The following is an 18,726-nucleotide window of genomic DNA, read 5'->3' on the forward strand; positions in this document are numbered from 1 at the left end:
TAGAAGAGGGATTATTAAGTCAAAGAATATTGAAACCCTTACAGATTCTTACTGAATATTTCTATATTGCTTTCTTAAGGGTTGTTAATGGTGACAATGCAACCATATGCTGTACATGTACAGGGGAACATCTGAACATGGGTCCTTGTAACAAAAACCACTCCACGTGCATTATAGGCGAAGCTCATTTACTCTCTTCCACATGATCAACATGTCATGTTGCTATATCGGATATAATTTTCACACAACAATGCAATCAGGTAGATACTACTATTCTCCCCGTTTTATAAAAGGAAACAAACGTAAAGTGACTTCTACAAAGTCATGACCCAATCAACTGGTGGAGCCGGGATCTCAAGCAGCCCCCCTCCCCCACGATTGCAGGTCATTTGCTCAGCCTTACTCTATTCTGCTTCCTTGGCCCCATCACTCTCTCAGCTACATGGCTGTTTCCTGCAATCTCCCTAAAAGTGTACTCCTATCGTAATTCAAGAGGCCAAGTAAAACTAACTCTATGACGTCCAAAATGCCTAGGAGAGTGAGGGCATCATTTTCACCACTAAGAACAGCCATTTATCCAGACCTTACCACACACACGACAGGCACAGCTTGCAGCCCTTCACGTGAACTATCTCTTTTAGTTCCCACCACGACCCAGTGAGGTAGGTATCACAACCAGCCCCCATTTACAGGGTAGGAAAGGGAGGCACAGAGCCATTAAATGATCTGCCCACAGCAGCGACCAGCTTGTGGGGGGAGGAGCCAGGCTGGAACTCGTCAGCTGGGCTCCAGAACACACAGTGCCTCTCCCTGCTGCCTCTACTGCCTCTAGGTGGAAGGCTTCCCTGTGCTTGAATCTAGAGGCTGTCGAAAGGCAATTGCAAAAACCAGTGGCACCCAGATAATATAGAGTAAGTGGGAACTGGCCATCCTCCTGAGTCGGGGCTTTAGAGAAATCCTGGAGTCCATCGCTCCTGGGCACAACCACCGACAGGTGAGACCTGCCAAGCTTTGTGGCGAGTCGCACCTTGGGGGTCATGCTGTTGGTGATGCAGAAGGCCAGGTGCTGCAGGATGCTCTCCATGCTGTGATAGTGCTGCTGCCTCGTGGTCCGCAGGTACTTCTGCAGAGCCCGGGCCATGGAGGGGAAGATGGCCTGGGCCGCCTCCCGTGGGTCCATCACCTCCCCTGGGGCTTTCTGCTGCTCTTCGGCCTGGAGACGCTGGATGTGGATGAAGGCCTCCTCCACCGCAACCACCAGCCTGGAGATAGGGAGGGCAACAAGACGGTCATCAGGATGGGGCCTGCTGCAAGGCTGGACGACAGAGTGCTCATTCAGGGCCTGGAGGGCCTCCTACCCACCTCTGTGTCCCAGCCTGCCGCCAGCTAGCTCACCCAAGGGTCCCCTCCGTTATGGCCCCTCCAGATGGCTGAGAGGGGAGGAAGGGAGAAAGGAAGGTGGGAGGGGGGGCCCAGGGGTGAGGAGGAAGGAGCCCTGGGACTAGGAGACTGACCTCTGTTCTCAATTCTGCTACTAAGAAGCTTGGGGACTCACTTCAATCCTTCCATCTCTACAGTGAAGGGTTAGATGAAAACAACTCTAAGATTCCTTAAAATCTGGCCACAAAAGGCTCTGCACACACTGAGAGGTGGCTGGTGATACAGAAGAAGCCTTGCAAAGCAGCACAGCCGTAGCCCCCTCAATTAAGCCACCCACAACAGCAACCCCTGGGAAAAAGGAAGGAAGAGGCCCAGGATACATGATGGAAACCAGCCTGGTCCGCTTCAGTTAACATGATCAGAACTTGAGAGCCAGCAAGGGACTAGGGGTGGACTGGCGGGGGACGGGGGGCATCAAAGTGTGGGCCGTAGGCCAACAGCTTCAGCATCAGCTGGGAATTTGGAAGACATGCAAACTCTGAGGCCCAACTCCAGCCCCACTGAAGAGGGAGTAAGTCATTTTTGCAGGTGGGGCCCAGAACCTCAGATCTGTGCTTTAATAAGCCTTCCTGGTCCAGCTGGCGCATGAGAAACAATGGAGCAGGATACAATCCTAAGGTTGAGCGGCTCACGTTTACACACTCAGATTTCACTCTTGTGGTAAAAAAATAAAAATTCCCCTATGACAGGGTGCTAGTATCGGGGACGGGTGCTCGGGCAACAGACCTCGCTCTCCGCTTCTTCACCCGCCGCTCATGCTCCGCCTCTTCATAATACAACTCATTGTGGCTTGAGTCTCTGCGTCGAGCAGCTGCTGCAATCATGGCCCGGGACTGACCAGTGGCATTGTTACTGGGGCCTTTGGGGAAGGACAGTGGAGGAAGAACAGCTTTAATGTCATGGGGCTGCAAAACAGAGTAGGAAATGAGTACCACGGTCTGTCGATACCGTCCACCCAACCCCTGAGAAGCACATCCACTCATCTCAAAAGAAACTTCCAGAAGGGTGAACAGCACTCCTGCCTCACATTTGCTATGCTCACGAGAGGAAGGAAATCTCCCCCAAACCCAATGTCATCTGTGGAAATGGAAAAAGAACTCAGAAGGAGAGGAAGAATGCCGGACCATGAAAATGTTGGCCAAAAATAACACACAAGAGAATGCTGAAGATGTTACTCACCATCTGTTACAAAAAGTTTCAGTTTGGCCATAAGGTAGCTGGAGCATCACATTTCAGCAACAAGACAATGAGCGAGAATGAGAGGGACAGGGAGAACAAGGACAGAGAAAAAAGAAAGTCAAAGGACATGGAGACACTGGTTACGCACAGGACGACAAGCCATGCTGGACTGTCACGGTAGTCACAATACTTCATTAAAAAAATAAAATACTTGAGGACTCACAATATGGCCCGTTTGTGAATACAGACTTAGAACTCCCCACCTGTTCCCTTGACCACAGATCGCCTTAACTTTGAGAAGGACAAGGCAGATCCCGTGCTTTCTTCTGTATCAACTACTTGTTTAATGATGTGGTTTCACTAGTGGGAATTTTCAGTTTTCAGATCACAGGTGAAATTTACCAGTCCTCTGGGAATCCCAACTGCGCATACATCTCTTAAAGCCTCCCCTCTCCCCCAGCCACCCCTGCCACAATGGGGAGGATATGGCCACTAAAAACTGACACCATCCATGAATCACTTGACTTGCTAACAATATGATCCTCTTCTAGGGTCCACAAAGCCCTTGCCCTGATCCAAGGCACCCAGCAAGAAATGACACTGTGTCCTGTTTCTCGCACTTAACTATCTGATAGCCTGAAATGCAGCTCTGACGTCCTCAGCCTGGCCTCTGGCCTCCTGCCACCCACTCAGCCCCAGCTCCTGGCCAGGATTGAGAAATCTAAGTATCTCACCAGATGCTGAACTACTGAGAGTTACAGGCTTCATGGATCTGGGGAGCTGAGACCTTGGGTAACTTATCCGAAATTTGAAAAGCAGCTTTCCATAGATGTTCTCACCAAGAGGCAGGAAACACACATCACTATTGTTTTCAATCAGAAAACCCCCAAATGAATGAACCTCCCACATGTATAGACTGTAAATCAACTTCCTCTGAAAGTATGTTTGCTGAGAGAGAGAGAGAGAGAGAGAGAAAGGAAGAAAAGGAAAAGAAAACAAAAGAAGAAAAGAAAAGGAAAGAAAAATTGTTCTGAAATGAGAATGTATGATAGAGACAGACACTGAGGGGAAGAAGAACCAAACGGACCGCAGAGTTTAAGCTTAAGAGTTGTCTGAACTGTGTGCCCTGCACCCACCAACCTCAGACACCATTTCAAGGCACGTACCATCTACATTGTAGACTTTCAGCCCGGCCATGTGCTTGGCTGCCCGGAATTTGGAGGCTGTTAGGAGATTGGGGTTATAGATGGTGAAATCTTTATAGTAATTTTCCAGAACCACCAATGCTGCTCGCTGGATACTGAGAAAAGAGGGCAAAATTAATGCAATGCTTTTTCATTGAAGAAGCAGGTTCTAAGTTGACCAATAAATAAATAAATTAAATTAAATTAAATTAAAAACAAAATTCTCTTTTGGAGTCAGATAGAACAGCAGATTACCACGGGCAGCCTCTCATAATGGCAGGCCCCTACATTTTACCACACCATTTGTCTCCAGGATGAGAACTTCAAGGTGAGACTGAGTTCAGTCATCAAGTGGCTTCTTGGCCTTCTCCCAGGCTACATCATGAGCCACACCCCATCTGGCTAATAGTTGAGAAAGGAATCAGGTTTAGGCCACACAGAACTTTCCTATTTTCCCAGTTTACAAAAGAGGAAACTGAGGATCCCCAAATGGTCGAGAGAGGCGGTGGCAAGGCTAATGGGTGAAAGAACAAAGTGTAGATTCAGATTCTCAGGTCCCAGGGCAGGGTCTCCCCATAGGCCTCATGACCCCTGCTGTAAGGAAGGCTGGGATTTCGGTTCTCCGTGGATCAGAATGAACTACAAGCACACAGGGCAGAAAACATATGAAAGAAGCTGGCTGCAGACATTAGTGAATCCTGATCCCTCCTCTGAGTTCTGTCCTCTCTGCCCCAGGCCAGCTGGAACTCTCTCTTTCAAAGGAAGCAAGTCCCCTTTCCCAGTCCTCAGCTGAGACTTCGATCTTTCTTGTCCCTTGGATGACGGGGGTGTACAGAGAGGACCCTCTGCTCTAACGTCCTGCAACCTCTACTCTGTCACCTGTTTGGCCCCTCAGACAGCAGCAGAGGAGCAGAGAGGAGGGAACAGCAACAGGTGGGAGGGTGGAAAAGGGAGGGTGCCCATACTCCCGATTGGTGGCAAAAGAACTTGCTCTTGGTCATGGATGCATGCCACTCACCACTTCAAAGAGAAACCTGTACTCATGCAGCATGGGTTTTCATGTACCGTCTTGTCTGATTTCCACAATCATTCACAGTAAGACAACCGAGGTTCAAAAATCTCTGACCTGCACACGGCATGCATACCAAACGGAAGAGCTGGAACTCTAATCTGGAATCGCAAGGCTATAGCCTGTGTTCTTCCCCTGCAATGTGTGGCTTCTGTGGGGCAGTGGACATACCCACACCAGCCCCACAAATTTCTTTTTATCCTGTCCTTGATATTCTCCCTCCCAGGCCTTGCTAGGTGGGTGCGGTGACAAAGATTACTTACAACAGCCCGGGCGCCAGGACAGGGCTGCCTTCTGTGCCTGGATGAATGCCAGAACTCTCCACGTGGCTCAGGGATTCTCACATCACACTGAGACCATGCAGGGTCTAAGCTAACAGCAGGACGCTCTGTCAAGCCACCACTCAGCTCCCCTGGTTTAGCACGGAGTCCAGCAACAATCTAGAAGTCAATCAGCTAATCTCCTTGAGAGCAGAGTCACGGCAAAGCTTTCTTACTTACATCCCGACAGTGCCTCCATCCATGATCAGGGCTCAGATGCCGCTTAGTATCAACCCTGATATGTACACTCATGAGGGGAGGCGGTGGGGGGGGGGGGGGGGGGGGGCGGGGGATCTGGCGAGACTCACCCTGTATGGGGAAGTAGAAGAGTCCTGAGGGCAAACCCACATTTTGAAAGCCCTCATCATTTAGTGGCTCACTGTTGCGGCCACAGTGGAGCGCCCCCATCTTGCCAAGCCCTGGGAGTGCAAAGATACGATGCAAGGAGCTGCTCCTTAGCCTGGCAGAGACCCTAAACCCAAGGGAGCTAAATGGAATGCACGTGCGCTGGGGTAGCAGAGAGAAGAGCTTCAGAACACCCAGACTCAGGTGGGTGCAAGAGCAGCCCCCCCGAGCAAAGAAGTGGTCCCTGAGTTGAGGTTTTGCAGCAAAGTCCCCTCTGTTCCCGTGCAAGTCTGCCCAGCGGCTTCCAGTTCAGCACGGCCCCGTCTCCTCCTTGACCTCTGACTCTGGCAATTTCCAGAGTGGGGCGAGCATTTCTTCTCCACTACCCCCTTCCCTCCAGAGACTCTCCAGGGCCTGGGGACATGTGCACACACACAAAACCTTGCCCTCGTAAGCACCATCCCACCTCCCGCCCCATGCATCCTCCAGAGGCTCTGGGCCTGGTGAGATAAGACGCCCCTCCACACTGAAATGTCCCCGTTTATGCACAACAGACATGCTGGGGTGCACATATTTCCTCCCACGTTCCCACAGGGGACATGAAAACCTCTCTCGGCTCCTGGATTCCAGCAGAGAATTATCGTCCTGATCAAAATTTGAAAAATTAAAAGGCCACTCAGAGGTTACTCTCAGGCCCGCCTTCAAAGCAAACCCTCTTGTGGTTGCTGGGTTTGGCTCTTCGTTCAGCCAGGCCGCAAAGAGGAGCCCCGGGGAACCTACTAGCCCAGCCAGGGCCTGCTAGGCGGGTGAGGGAAAGCTGGGTGGGAGCCTGGTGGCTCTATTTCCCAACCTCTCCACCCCCAAACCACAGACAATGCACTGTGCTGCCCGGAGAAGGGGTTTCTGCCCATGCCTGGCCCTGGCCGGCCTTCCCTTGTAAGGGTGCTCACCCCACACCCTGCCCCCTTCCAGGACAGGGCTGCAGGCAGATGCTCTCCACACTGGGGCAAGTCTGAGGAACCCCTCAAAGCCCAGCTGTGCCAAAGCCCCGGTGGCACCGGGGAGTGCTCAGGATGGGGCAAGAGCTACTGATGTCACGTGTGCAGGTCTCACAGCCTTCAAGAACCTTCGCTCGGGGGAACTGAACAAGGGTGAAAAGTCAGGCAGTGCTCCCTTCCTCCAGCACTGTCATCTCCACAGATGCATCAGAACTTTCCAGAAGCAGCCATGGACCCGGCCAGCCCCCTGGGCTGACAAGTGAATGCAGGAGCTGAGTGACTCTCCCGGGAAGTTTAGAAATGCCTCTAAGAGAGCTGCACGCCCTAACCTACGGGAAACTGCACAACACCCGACAGATCTAGCAACGTCAAGGTACGAGAAGCTTCATGCAACAGAAAACAATGCATAACTGAAGTACCCAACTTAAAAAAAAAAAATTAATTAAAAAAAATACATATGGTTGTGAAATTTGGATTAAAATCCAATATGCCTTTTTTCATGTTTTTAAAGAGAGGAAGCTATACATGACTAAAGCCTTGCTGGTGACTCAGGATGAATGTTCACACTTTAATCATGAGCTGTGCGACACAGGCAGCCCAGCAAAGATGTCAGCCCCCACAGGAGACAGAAGCCACCTGTTCCCACACCCCACGATGCAGGGCAGTATGAGCACTCAGCTGTTTCTTCACATCCCTTTCCATATTCCCTGACTGTGGCGATCAGAGTCCTTCCCAGAGGCCGTCGACCTACCTGCCTCTGGCCATCATCTTTCCATTCTCATATACCCTCAGCTTGGGTATAAACAGGGAAAAGGGCTTTGAGGGACCCAAGTGAGGAACTCTGCTCCAGCTAAGTGATTCCCGCTGTGGCATGGGAGTCTGAGGTCTGTGTCAGTCCAAAGCCAAAGGTCTTTTTCATTTCTGTTCTGGATCCTGACTCATGCTATGAATTGACTGAGTTTGTCAGATACCTGACTGTAGGTTCGAAGGAACATGCTACTAATGTATCATTTGGCTTTTCAGTAAAAGAGCAATTCAGCACCCACTAAAGGGACAGTCTGCCAGGCACCCGGCATTGGCCTCAGCCATGGCTCACAATGCCAGGATGCAAGAACACCCTTCTTCTCGGCCAATGTCAAGGTTCAGTATCTTCCTGCCTCTGTTCTTCGCCACCTTCCAAATGCAGTATCTTCCAAGGCCAAAGCAGGCCCGATTTCTTTGGGGAAGCCTTTTCTAACTCTCTGGCCCCCTAAATGCACAGCACCAACAGCCCCCACCCAAGACTTAAGAGGTCTTCAAGCATGTTATTCTCTAAGGGAAGGCCCTATGCACAGGGACACCTCCTACAACTTCCCCCAAGTATACTCATCGGCTCAACTTGTTCATGTAGGAAACCTTGAATTCCAACAGGTGTAGGATTAGTCCTAAGCATGCCTTTCCTAAAAACCATGAGGTTTCCAAGGCAAAAGGGGCCTCAGAGATGGGGAAAAGCAAGTCCTTTAACTAGTCCTAGTCTCCAGACCAGATCATCTCTGGGGAAGGAGGGAGGCAAGAAAAAGAAAGTTGGTGAGAAACCTGCCACCTCTCTTATCACCATCCAATTTCGAGAAATAGTAATCTGACTAAACCATCCTTACACAGAAACCCCATATTATAGGCAGGTGGAGCCTGATGTACAGATTACAGACGTGGCCCCACCAAAACCCCATGGCAAGGAGCACTCTCCCAAGACAGAGAACGCTGAGCTCAATTAATACCGTGTTCCAGCCCACCCTCCCATCTCTCTATCCCAGGACATACCCCTTCACAGACCACATACAGCTGCGGAAGCCAGCATGGTGATACGCGGGGCTGTGACAGGACTTTGTGCGGAAAGACGTGCACACGTAAGACAACATGCATGAGGCAATATCTAGTGTCAGAAGAAGCTAATGTTACTGCCCGTGTGAAAGCAAGCCCCTCAATTCTTGCCCGGCCCAGGCTGATCCCAACTTGAACTTGCGCACAAGACAGGCCGGCCATAGATCAGCACAGAGTTGTGGCAGTTCAACAGCCACGTTTCAATGTGAAACTCATCGCCGACCACACTGCCCGAGTGGCCTAGTCTCTTTTTAGGACAAAGACGGTGGAACGAGAAGGGTTTTGGCCTTTTGTGTCTTATCAACCAGGAAAACATTTCCAGTGTTGTTGACAACGGTCACTTGGCCACCATGGCAACGGAGACGAGGGGCTCTTGCTCGCGCTGCAGCGGAGAGAAACACCTCCAAACGGAGTTCGCATTTGAGTTCATAAAAACCTGAAAGACATGTTTTTGAAAGAGGAATTCTGAAAACCAAAGCCAAAACCGAAAGAATGTCCCCTGTGTCCACGCTTCCTGCAGTGCCGTGCATGTCTGTTGTGGAAGGAAGTACGCACAGAGCAAATGGCACCAAGCTTTGCCCCAGAAAGCATGACTCTTGCCTCTACCATTTATTCTTTGAGCTTGAATAAATTATAATTCTGTTCTTTAAGCCTCTGATTCTATGTCTGTAGGATGGGAAGAACAATACCGAAAGCCCTGCTATAAAACTAAGCCGGCTCCAAGATGCTTAACTCTATAAAATGTATCACTGAAAGGTCAACGAAATGACTGCGGCTGGTGTGGGTAGCTGGTCAGAAGTTCCAGAGACAGATGGCAAGAGCCAAATATGCCAGGTGCTGGCCGGAGCTTGGTGTCACCTGGGGCAGTGAACTCCCGAGCCAAAATATCAACCGGGGCAAATCCAAACTCTATGACTTTCCGAGACTTCGAGGTCAGTTGGCATTGAGGTTGGGAAAAGTACCAGAGACTTGGGAGTCCACCTTCTTTCTTGCTCCCAAGGAGGAAATGTTTTAAAGGTGTGTGTTAAGGATTAAATGAGATACTGTATTCCCAAGCACCTGGCCCAAAGCAAATGGCTCCTGTATGGCAGCATGATGAGCGTACACATCCAGGTATGCTGGGGAGGCCCTCTGTGCCCAAGTGTCCCTGCTCTATCCCATCAACTCAGCGCCCACTGTGAGGGCACTGCCATGGGAAATGAGCCAGGGCAGATCCCCTCCGCACTGCTTTCTTAGTGAATCAACCCTACGCGCTCTGTTTCTATGCAGCGCTTCCTGACCACTCGCAGCAGGCTTGGTATAAACAGACCAGCCTCAGACTCAGAAGGCTGAGATCCCAGATCCGCTCCTGCTCCTGTATAGCCCTGAAGAAGTCTTTGCCCACTCTGGGACTGTTTCTTGGTCTGTGATGGACCAAGGGCACCGAATGCTGTGTGTGGATGTCGGGGAGAGCCAACAGAATCATGCCAGGGAACGTGTTTATAAACTACAGGGCATCAGACAACTACAAACAGTCATATTACTAAGGAGCATGAGCATTTGGCAGCAAGGGACAAGGCTGCTGGCGGCTAGATTACTCCTACAGTCTCTGGGCATAAAAGCACGACCTCAGCTCCACTTACACGGAATCACAAACTTTTACTCTTCACAGAACGAAGAGAACCTTAGTGCTCACCCAGGAGGAGACACAAGAAGCAAAGAAATCAAGGTCCAGATAGGCCAAACTCCCAATCCACGTACTGACTCCCTTGACAACAGCCCAGACAGCCACCAGCCTCTCCGTGAAAAAAAAAAAAAATTCACTCTCGCTTGGCCTTGGGATGACCCTTCTCGAAGTTCTAGCCAGTGGTCCACCCAGAGCTTCCTTCTGGACCCAAAGCCCCCTTTCTTGTGAAAGCTCACCAAATACTTGAAGGAAACAATTGTGGCCATTTCCCTCCCCCCTTTAACTCTCTTACTGTGCACAGAAGGGCATGGAGGCCTATAAAAGCACGTGTACACGTGCACAAACATACATGCCTGCACACACATGCATATGCACATGCACGCATAAGGAGTTACCTATTTCATTCACTTTTCCCTGGATTTGGTTGTGGCCTCCACAATTAACACGTGCTATTAAGGGGCGTCTGGGTGGCTCAGTTGGTTAAGCAGCCAACTCTTGATTTTGGCTCCGGTCACGATCTCAGGGTCCTGAGATAGAGCCCCGTGCTGGGATCTGAGCTCAGTACAGATCTGAGAGGGATCTGTCCCTCTCCCTCTCCCTCTGCTCCGCTCCCTACTCTCTCTCTCTCACACAAATAAATAAATAAAATCTTTAAAAAAATACATGCTATTAAAACCAAAACATTCACGGTTCAGAGCTCAGGCAGTCTGAGACCCTCATACTTCACAGCTTTTACTGTCTCCCAGGGCAGCGAGAAAGGCTCTCTCTCTCTGTGACAGGGCTGGATGGGGAAGCCTCATTCTGGTTTTAGCCACGTCTTTTCTAATATTCATTTGCCCTCTTTGGCGCTGCCAACCAAAAACAGCTTTCTTTATGCGTGAAAAACGTGGAAGCATTTCTTACACGTTAACGCCCCACGTAAATGCCAGCCACCATGACACTGATCACCTCAGTGTGTGCTGACAGGAAAGCACTGAAGAGACAGAGCTCTAGTCACAGTAAAATCTGCAAAGGCCTGCTTTCAGGGCAAGTACTCATTACCTTGCAAGGCACCGAAGGATGCTGACACCTAAAAATCTTAACCACCAGTCTCTCTCCAACACCATTCACAGGTCAGTATGAATTAAGAGCTCCAGCTAAATCCCAAGGACCTGGATATAAATGTGAAGAGAACCTTGAGAGGTGTAAGGTCCCATTGGTGTGGTGATCCCCCACCCCCACTGGGTTGGGACAGAACATGTGACCGGGGTGGGGATGGGGGCTTCAGGGGGAAGATCTGCTGAGGAGGTGAAGCTGAGTTTTCAAGTTAAGTCTTAAATGATGAATGATGGCCACACCATGTGGACATGGACCGTAAAGCCACTTCCAGGCAGAGGAAGCAATGTGGGCAAAAGCAGGCTAGTGTGAAACCATCCTCCTCAATACCTTCAGTAAGAGCGACAGGGCCACATTGTTGAGTCACAGAGCAGCTGTGAGAACCTGCTGTAGTAGGGTGAAGACCGTGTTCCCAAATCCACGTGCATACCCACAACTGCAGAACAGGATCTTCACAGATGTGAGTGCGCTAAGCGAAGGTCATGCTGGTGTCTACTAAGAAAAGGAGACACAGGCAAGAACGCCATGTGGCAACAAGAGCACAGATCACAGCAACGTGGCCGCAAAACCAAGGAGCGCCAAGGATGGCCGGCCACCATCAGAAACTAGAAGGACAAGGCAGGATTCTTCCCTACACGCTCCAGAGGGCACATGGCCCTGCCACTATTGAGATTGTAGACTTCTAGCTTCCAAAACTGAGAGAGAACACTGGTTTTGTTTTTACTTGTTTTAAACATTTATTTGAGAGAGAGAGAGAGAGAGAGAGAGAGCAATTGAGAGAATGAGTCGGAGAAGGGGCAGAAAGAGAGGCAGGCTCCCCGCTGAGCAGGGAGCCTGACACGGGGCTTGATTCTGGGACTCTGGGATCATGACCCAAGCTGAAAACAGACGTCACCCAGGTGCCTGAGAGACCACTGTTTTAAGCCACCCAGTGTGAGATCCTCTGCTACAGCAGCTTTAGGAAATGAACACATGTGTATTTAGGGCAAGAAGGATGGAGGCAGGTCAAGGGGAAGGAGGCTGAGAGGCTGGCAAAGGAAAGCGGGTGAGGAGGGAGGGCGGGACAGACACAGAGTGTGTGGGTGGGAGAGAGGGTGAGCAGGCCGTGAAGACCCAAAGGATGGCAACAGTAAAGGTTGCCTGGTACCAAGGCCTCCCCCTCTCCTACTCTTCAAGGTGTGCCTGCTCCACGGACTGCATTTTAGGCCCGAAGCCAGGGTCTTCGAGAAAACTCTAAAATGTTTCAGCATTTTATGAAAACTCCCAATGCAGGCAAGCCAGCTGATGGACCCAGTTTTATCTGACTGACCTCTCCCTGGAAGAGACAGCAAGACTGCAACATGGATGTATGAGCTTCACTGGCCCCTGGACGGAGAGATCAAGTGACTTCAGGGTGACCAGGAGTTGGGACAATTTGCAGCAATGATCATGTGAGTCTCAGAGACGCGAGTATAATTCACCCCCAAACACCGCTGCCGCCTCTGCTGGGAGCCCAGCACACACATTGTGCATCTCCGGGACCGCCTACCTTTTAATTAAAATGTTTCTCTTGCAACTGCCTTTGGGAATGTGGCTTCCACAAGTCCCACACAGATAACAGGCAATGAGCACCTTGGAACTTGAGGATAGGGAGGGGCAAAAGTGAGGCATGGCTTGTGTCTACTGACAGAGCTGGATTAGATGACACAAAGATCTGGGAGGCTTGATTTTTGGGGACTCTGTCACAATAGGCCAAGAGGGTCATAAACTGGTACTTGAAATCTTGGGACGTGAGGCAGGCTGACAGAAGACACAGAGCTGGGGCCCTGTCCTGCCAGGATGGCCTGTGGAGGCCCTTTTCTAGGCTGCATGGATTCCCAGGGGGGCCCGGCCTGCGGGCTCCCCAGCTCCGTGGAGTGGTCGCTGCAGTGCAACCTAGTTCTCTGAACCCGTATTCACAGGCTGAGAAGTGGCCCTGGCCCGGGCACCGGATACGGGGCTGCAGACAAGCCCTGCACGGCTTCCCCACCAGTAGAGAGACCAGAAGCTGGGAATATCGGCTCTGACAGCTCAGAGGAGGTAGAGTCAACAGGGGTTGGTCACCGTGGAATGGCCTCGAAAGTGCCATCTGGGGAGCCCTAGCGCACCTCCCTCTGCACTTTATTGTCCCTGATGAAGGATAACACTGGAAAATATCCTCTAAGGTCAGTCAGACCACACTGAGAACATGTCCAGAGGAGACCCACTCTGTGTTGCCCGGGGAGTCCGTGAGGCTGAGAAGGAGTAACGGCTTCAAGCACTGGCCTGGTCTCTCTGGTTTCAGGGACTAAACAACAGAAAGCTGTCCCACATGTCATGCTTTCTGGCTGAAATGCCACTATCCATCGGGCAGTTCTGAGTGTGGTGTCCACCCCGAGGCAGCCTCCTTCGAGCAGCTGATCCCATCATGGCCGGCTGTCCACCTGACGGCCTTTGCCACAGCAGAGATGCTGCCAAACATGAGAAATGCTCCCTGTGAGCGACAGGTTTGGCTATCACCACGGTCCACCTGGAGAGCCCACAGCCATGCTTCCAGGCCAGGGCCCAGACCCCACTGCGCAGCCACCTCCCTGCACCATCCAGTTCGGGCTGCACCTGCCCCGCCTGGGACAGAAATGCAACTTTCTCAATGGTTCCAGTGACTGTGCTAAATCACGCCAGATAAACATCAAAGACAAGTGGCTGCTGAGGGCTCTCGAAGACCGAGACTGAGACAGGAACTAAGGTTCCTCCAAACCCACCCGGGATGCCGGCCTGGCATTCTCTCATCCAGCCTCACATTTCTCACTGGCAGGACTTCTGGTTTTGAGGAGAACCACAGAAGCACGGCATGAAGAGTCTGGAGTCTGAGGGCAGCCAGCCTGGCCAACTGGACTTCTCTTGGCAGGGACTGAGCCAGAAGGGGCACAGAGCAGAGCAGGACAGGGAAGCAGACCCCTGTCCATTGGCATTCTTGAGGATTAGCAGAGCTAGTCACACACTACATCAGATCACACCCATCAGTCCTTGGGGAGACACGCAGGATGCCAGGCCCTGTCTGCAGTGGGAGTCCTGCGGGAAAAGCAACAGCACACTCTCCAGGGTATGGGATCCACGGCCCAGCCACCTGTGGCCCCAGCTCTCTGGCCGTCAGTGGCTGTGCTCTTCGAGGGGTGGCTCCTCTGGGCCTTGGAGCGAGCCTTCTGGGCAGACAGCGTGCGAGGGAAGTCTTCCCAGCTGTGGCGGCTGCCAGGAGGCAGCTGTGCAAACACACAGGGCTGCAGTGTCCAGCACCTTCTGCTCTCATTACAGCCACTTTGAACAGGCACCCTGTGGCCAAACCACAAACGGCAGCTCTGTGCCCGCCCTCAAGGTTCTCCCACAGCAAAGCTGATCTGAGCAGAAACCTTTCCACTCTACCCTTCTGCTTTTTTTTTTTTTTTTTTTTGCCCTTGCGTTTGGAGGGGGTGGGAGTGAAGACCGGCATACATCTTTACTGAACAGCAGTTAAACAAAACATGCGTTTCTAAAAGTGAAATTGTGTATGAGACCATGATCGTAAGTGACATGAACCCAAACCTCTGGCAGTCATTTAAAACCACCGCCCCACTTCACAGCCGATGGTGCGGGGTCCTCCCCAAACCGTGGCTGCTGGTCGTGAACGTGGGAGGGAGGGCCCACAGCCCAGCGCGACAGTCCAATCTCATTGATCATCACTGGCTTGGGTGGGTATCACTTGACCCAGAATCACAGACATAAGATTTCAAGGGGAGCTGGACCTACCCTGGAATCACTGGATTAATGTTAATCTCCCCTGGAGATGCTCCCTTTCTCACTTCTAACCAGAAAACCGAAGTACATTTGAGAGAAGCGGGGCTCCCACTCAAGCTGGGAGGACGCAGGCGTGGGCTGGAGAAGGGATAATATGAGCTCCGTTTCATCAGGGTTGAACTGTGCCCACCGATCCCACGGTTTCCTGGGGCTCTGGGGTCAAGGGTCACCAGTGTGTACTGCTCCTGTCTTAGCTGGGGCTGCCATCACAAAATACCACACACTGAGTGGCTGAAACAACAGAAACTTATTTTTTTCCAGTTCTGAAGCCTACAAGTCCAGGATTAAGGTTTCGCTGATTCCATTTCTGGGGAGAGCCCTGTGGCCGGCTTGCAGATGACGACCTTCTTGTGATATCCACACGTGGCCTTTCCTTGGTTCATAGGCAGAGGGAGAGAGGCAGAGAGTAGAGTTTGCACGTACTCTCTCCCTCTGTCTCTTAAGGACACAGATTTTAGCAGATCTATGACCTCACTGAACCATACATAATTACTTCCTCAGATAACCCATCTCCAAACACATGGGGTTTAGAGCTTCAACCTATGGATTCTGGGTGACCACAATTAAGTCTGTAATATTCCATCCCTGATCCCTAAAATTCACGTCCTTCTCCCGTGCAAAATAGACCAATTCCATCCTAATAGCCCCGACAGGTCCTGACTCATTCAGGCACCAGCTCAAAGTGCAAGGTCTCACCTAAGTGCCAAGACTCACAGTAAAATCCACACCGAGGTAAGGTTCCTCTCCAGCTGTGAACCTGTGTTACCAGACACCTTATGTGATTCCAATATAGTCACGAGACAGGCATAGGAGGATAGGCATTCCCATTCCAAAAGGGAGAACCTGGAAGGAAAGGGGTGATGGGTCCCAAATAAACCCAAAACCTAGCAGGGCCAATCCCATTAGATCTTAAGATCTTGATCTTCAGGATAATCCTCTTTGATTCAATGCTGTGTCCTCGGGGCTCTGGGGGTGGCCCTGTCCAGGCACTCTCAGCAATGGCCACCTGGCCCACCACGGTGGGGGGCCCATCCTATGAAGCCAGTGAGGAAGCACCCTGACCCCTGGGCCTGCGGTGGGAGGGGTGCCCTAATGATCTCTGGATCACCTTTGGGGTCGTTCTTCACTTTCCTTGAAGGATACTGCATGTTCACAGCCTTCCTTCCATTTCCCTTCTGTTTCCTTTAGTCTCAGGTGATAGTGGTGCTGCACTGGTACGATCCCACCTTCCCATCTTTATTCTTGGCTTCTGCTGGAGTGGCAGATTAAATCCTGATTAAATCAAACAGTTGGCGCCTGGCTGGCTCAGGCGGTGGAGTGTGGGACTCTGATCTCTGGGTCATAAGTTCACAAGAGCCCCACGATGGGTGTGGAGATTACTTAAACAAACAAACAAACAAACAAACTTAACAAATAGTCAAACAGCTGTGTGACCACGCCCTTGGTGTCCTCTTCAGTATACACTTAATCACTGTTTATACTATGGATAGGCTGAGAATTTTCCAAATCTTCAAGTATGGATTCCTATTTGCAGAATTCCTTCCGCAACCCATCTTCCTCCTCTCACATTTTATATGAGCAGTGATGGAGGACCCGAGCTGCCATCTTTTATTGGGTGCATCTTCAACACTTGGCTTAGAAATTCCTCAGCTATGGGGCGCCTGGGTGGCTCAGTTGGTTAAGCATCCAGCTCTTGATTTCAGCTCAGGTCACAATCTCAGGGTTGTGGGACTGAACCCTGTGATGGGCTCATGGCAGATGTAGAGCCCGTTTAAGATTCTCTCTCTCCCTCTGCCTCCATCTCCAGCCCCGCCCGCATGTGCGGGTGCTCTCTCTCTCTCTAAAAATATAAACATAAATACCTCAGCCAGATATCCAATTCCATCTGTCACTCACAAATTCTACCTGCCACAGAACACTAGAACACCAACACAGCTCAGCCAAGTTCCTTGCCACTTTATAAAAACAATGGTCTTTTCGCCATTATCCAATGACATGTTTCTCATTTCCACCTATGAGTTGCGGGGGTTGGGTGGGGAACCACAACAGTGTCTTTCAACACAGCAATGCTATGATCGTGCATGATCATAAACTTGCACTGTTTAAAAGCAACCCAAGAATCATTTCTTTTTTCTTTTTTTTGTAAAGATTTTGTTTATTTGATAGAGATCACAAGTAGGCAGAGAGGCAGGCCGGGGCGGTGGGTGAGGGGGTGGGGGGAAGCAGGCTCCCTGCTGAGCAGAGAGCCCCATGCGGGGCTCAATCCTAGGACCCTAAGATCATGACCTGAGCTGAAGGCAGAGGCTTAACCCACCGAGCCACCCAGGCGCCCCCTACTGCTGGTGTCTGCTAACTGAACAAAGGAAGCAACAGGCTAAGGAATGGCTGCAGGGTGCAAGCCAGCCATCTCTAACCCTCTGCGTTCTCCCCTTTTCAACCCTGAAGCTGGGAGTTAAACAGAATCATGTATTTAACAAAAGAGCTAGGGCCCAGCCTGGCCCAAGATACACAACTCAAACATGCTTCTGAGCTCATTCGAGTGTTCTGAAAGCAGTGCTGTGAGCATGAACGCAACTATCCCAAGGCACAGGGGAGGGGTGCGACCCCCAGGAAGCACGCAGTCCCCAAACCCACAGCTGGGGCTGTCCTCTTCACAGGGCAGCCACCCCCTACCACCTGTCCCGCCCTGAAGGGCAGGAGCGGTAAATGACATGGAGCAACTGAAAAGCCCTCTGTCATCCCCCAGGCACCGGGCAGAGAGGTTAGAAGTATCTTAATCTATTTACAGTATCTCACCTTACAATAACCTTCCATTTTTCTGAAAGTTTTTAAATAAGCCCATAACTCCATTCCTGCCAACAAGCAGGGACTCTGTACCTTTTATGAGAGCTAACAAGAAGCATCTTTCCTTTAAGAAACTGAAGAACAGGCATTCTTTAGACAACCCTCAAAAATAGCTCAGCCAATTCCATCAAATCATCTTTGAGAACACCCCCACAAAAGCACTCGCCATCGCTCCGCACCTAAGGGAAAGCTTTCCATAAAGGGAAGGGGAACGGCTTGCCAGTCAGCTGAGGACGACTTGCTATTCTGATCCCCGGACTCGCTCTTTGTCTCTTCTGATTCCCCCATCCCTCCTGTCTGTTTCCAAGCTCTGCAAAAGGGTTCTGAAGTTATATTTCTGGCCCCGTGACTCTTACAGCAGCCACCGCTGGGTTCAGACCAGATTTAGCCCAAGCCGCGGCAGGCGGCTGAGCCCACACAGTGCTAGCAGGGACAGATGCCAAGCCCGCTCCAGCTCACACATGCGGAGGGCTCGATTTGAGAGCAAAGGCACCTCTCTGTCCCTGGCCAGCTCTCCACCCCATCAACAGGGTCTCCCTCCATGTGAGGGACCAAAGGGGCCTCCTTGAGGGCAGGGAAAGGAGGAGAACAACGGGTCCTGGAGAGAAGCCAAGAACCTTGACATGTGCCCCCCCACCCCCACCCAGGGCTGCCGGAAAAGTGGCACCCGTGGTCTCCCCAGGGGCTGGGGTTGGTGGCTCCAGTGTTAGCAAGTTAGGGCTGAGCGGTTGTTGGTCATGGCGAGGACAGGCATGAAGGGTGTGCAGCAAGCCTGTCGGTCACACAGTGTCGGTGTCGTTGGCCCTGCCCTCCCACCCAGGTGTCTCCCCCACCCCCCAGCAGCGGAGCCGTGGTGAGGCTCCAGGGCTGCTGCCAAGTTTCTCAGCACAGCACAGGC

The 18,726-nt window shown here is 51.3% G+C and overlaps 1 protein-coding gene across 3 annotated transcripts in view; it reads right to left on the bottom strand.

The window, feature by feature from the left end:
- Positions 1-18,726, bottom strand: part of VANGL1 (VANGL planar cell polarity protein 1) — a 46,209-nt gene that overhangs the window by 3,734 nt on the left and 23,749 nt on the right. For all 3 annotated transcript variants that reach the window (XM_032881359.1, XM_032881361.1, XM_032881360.1), the window contains 3 exons: positions 3,786-3,919; positions 2,167-2,299; positions 1,028-1,262 (listed from right to left, as the gene is read on the bottom strand). In XM_032881359.1, coding sequence (XP_032737250.1) covers positions 1,028-1,262; positions 2,167-2,299; positions 3,786-3,919 — 502 coding nt within the window. The remainder of the gene's footprint in view (positions 1-1,027; positions 1,263-2,166; positions 2,300-3,785; positions 3,920-18,726) is intronic.

The sequence above is a fragment of the Lontra canadensis genome, unplaced genomic scaffold (genome assembly GCF_010015895.1).
Source record: "Lontra canadensis isolate GAN:19392208 unplaced genomic scaffold, GSC_riverotter_1.0 scaffold75, whole genome shotgun sequence".
Lineage (NCBI taxonomy): Eukaryota > Metazoa > Chordata > Mammalia > Carnivora > Mustelidae > Lontra > Lontra canadensis.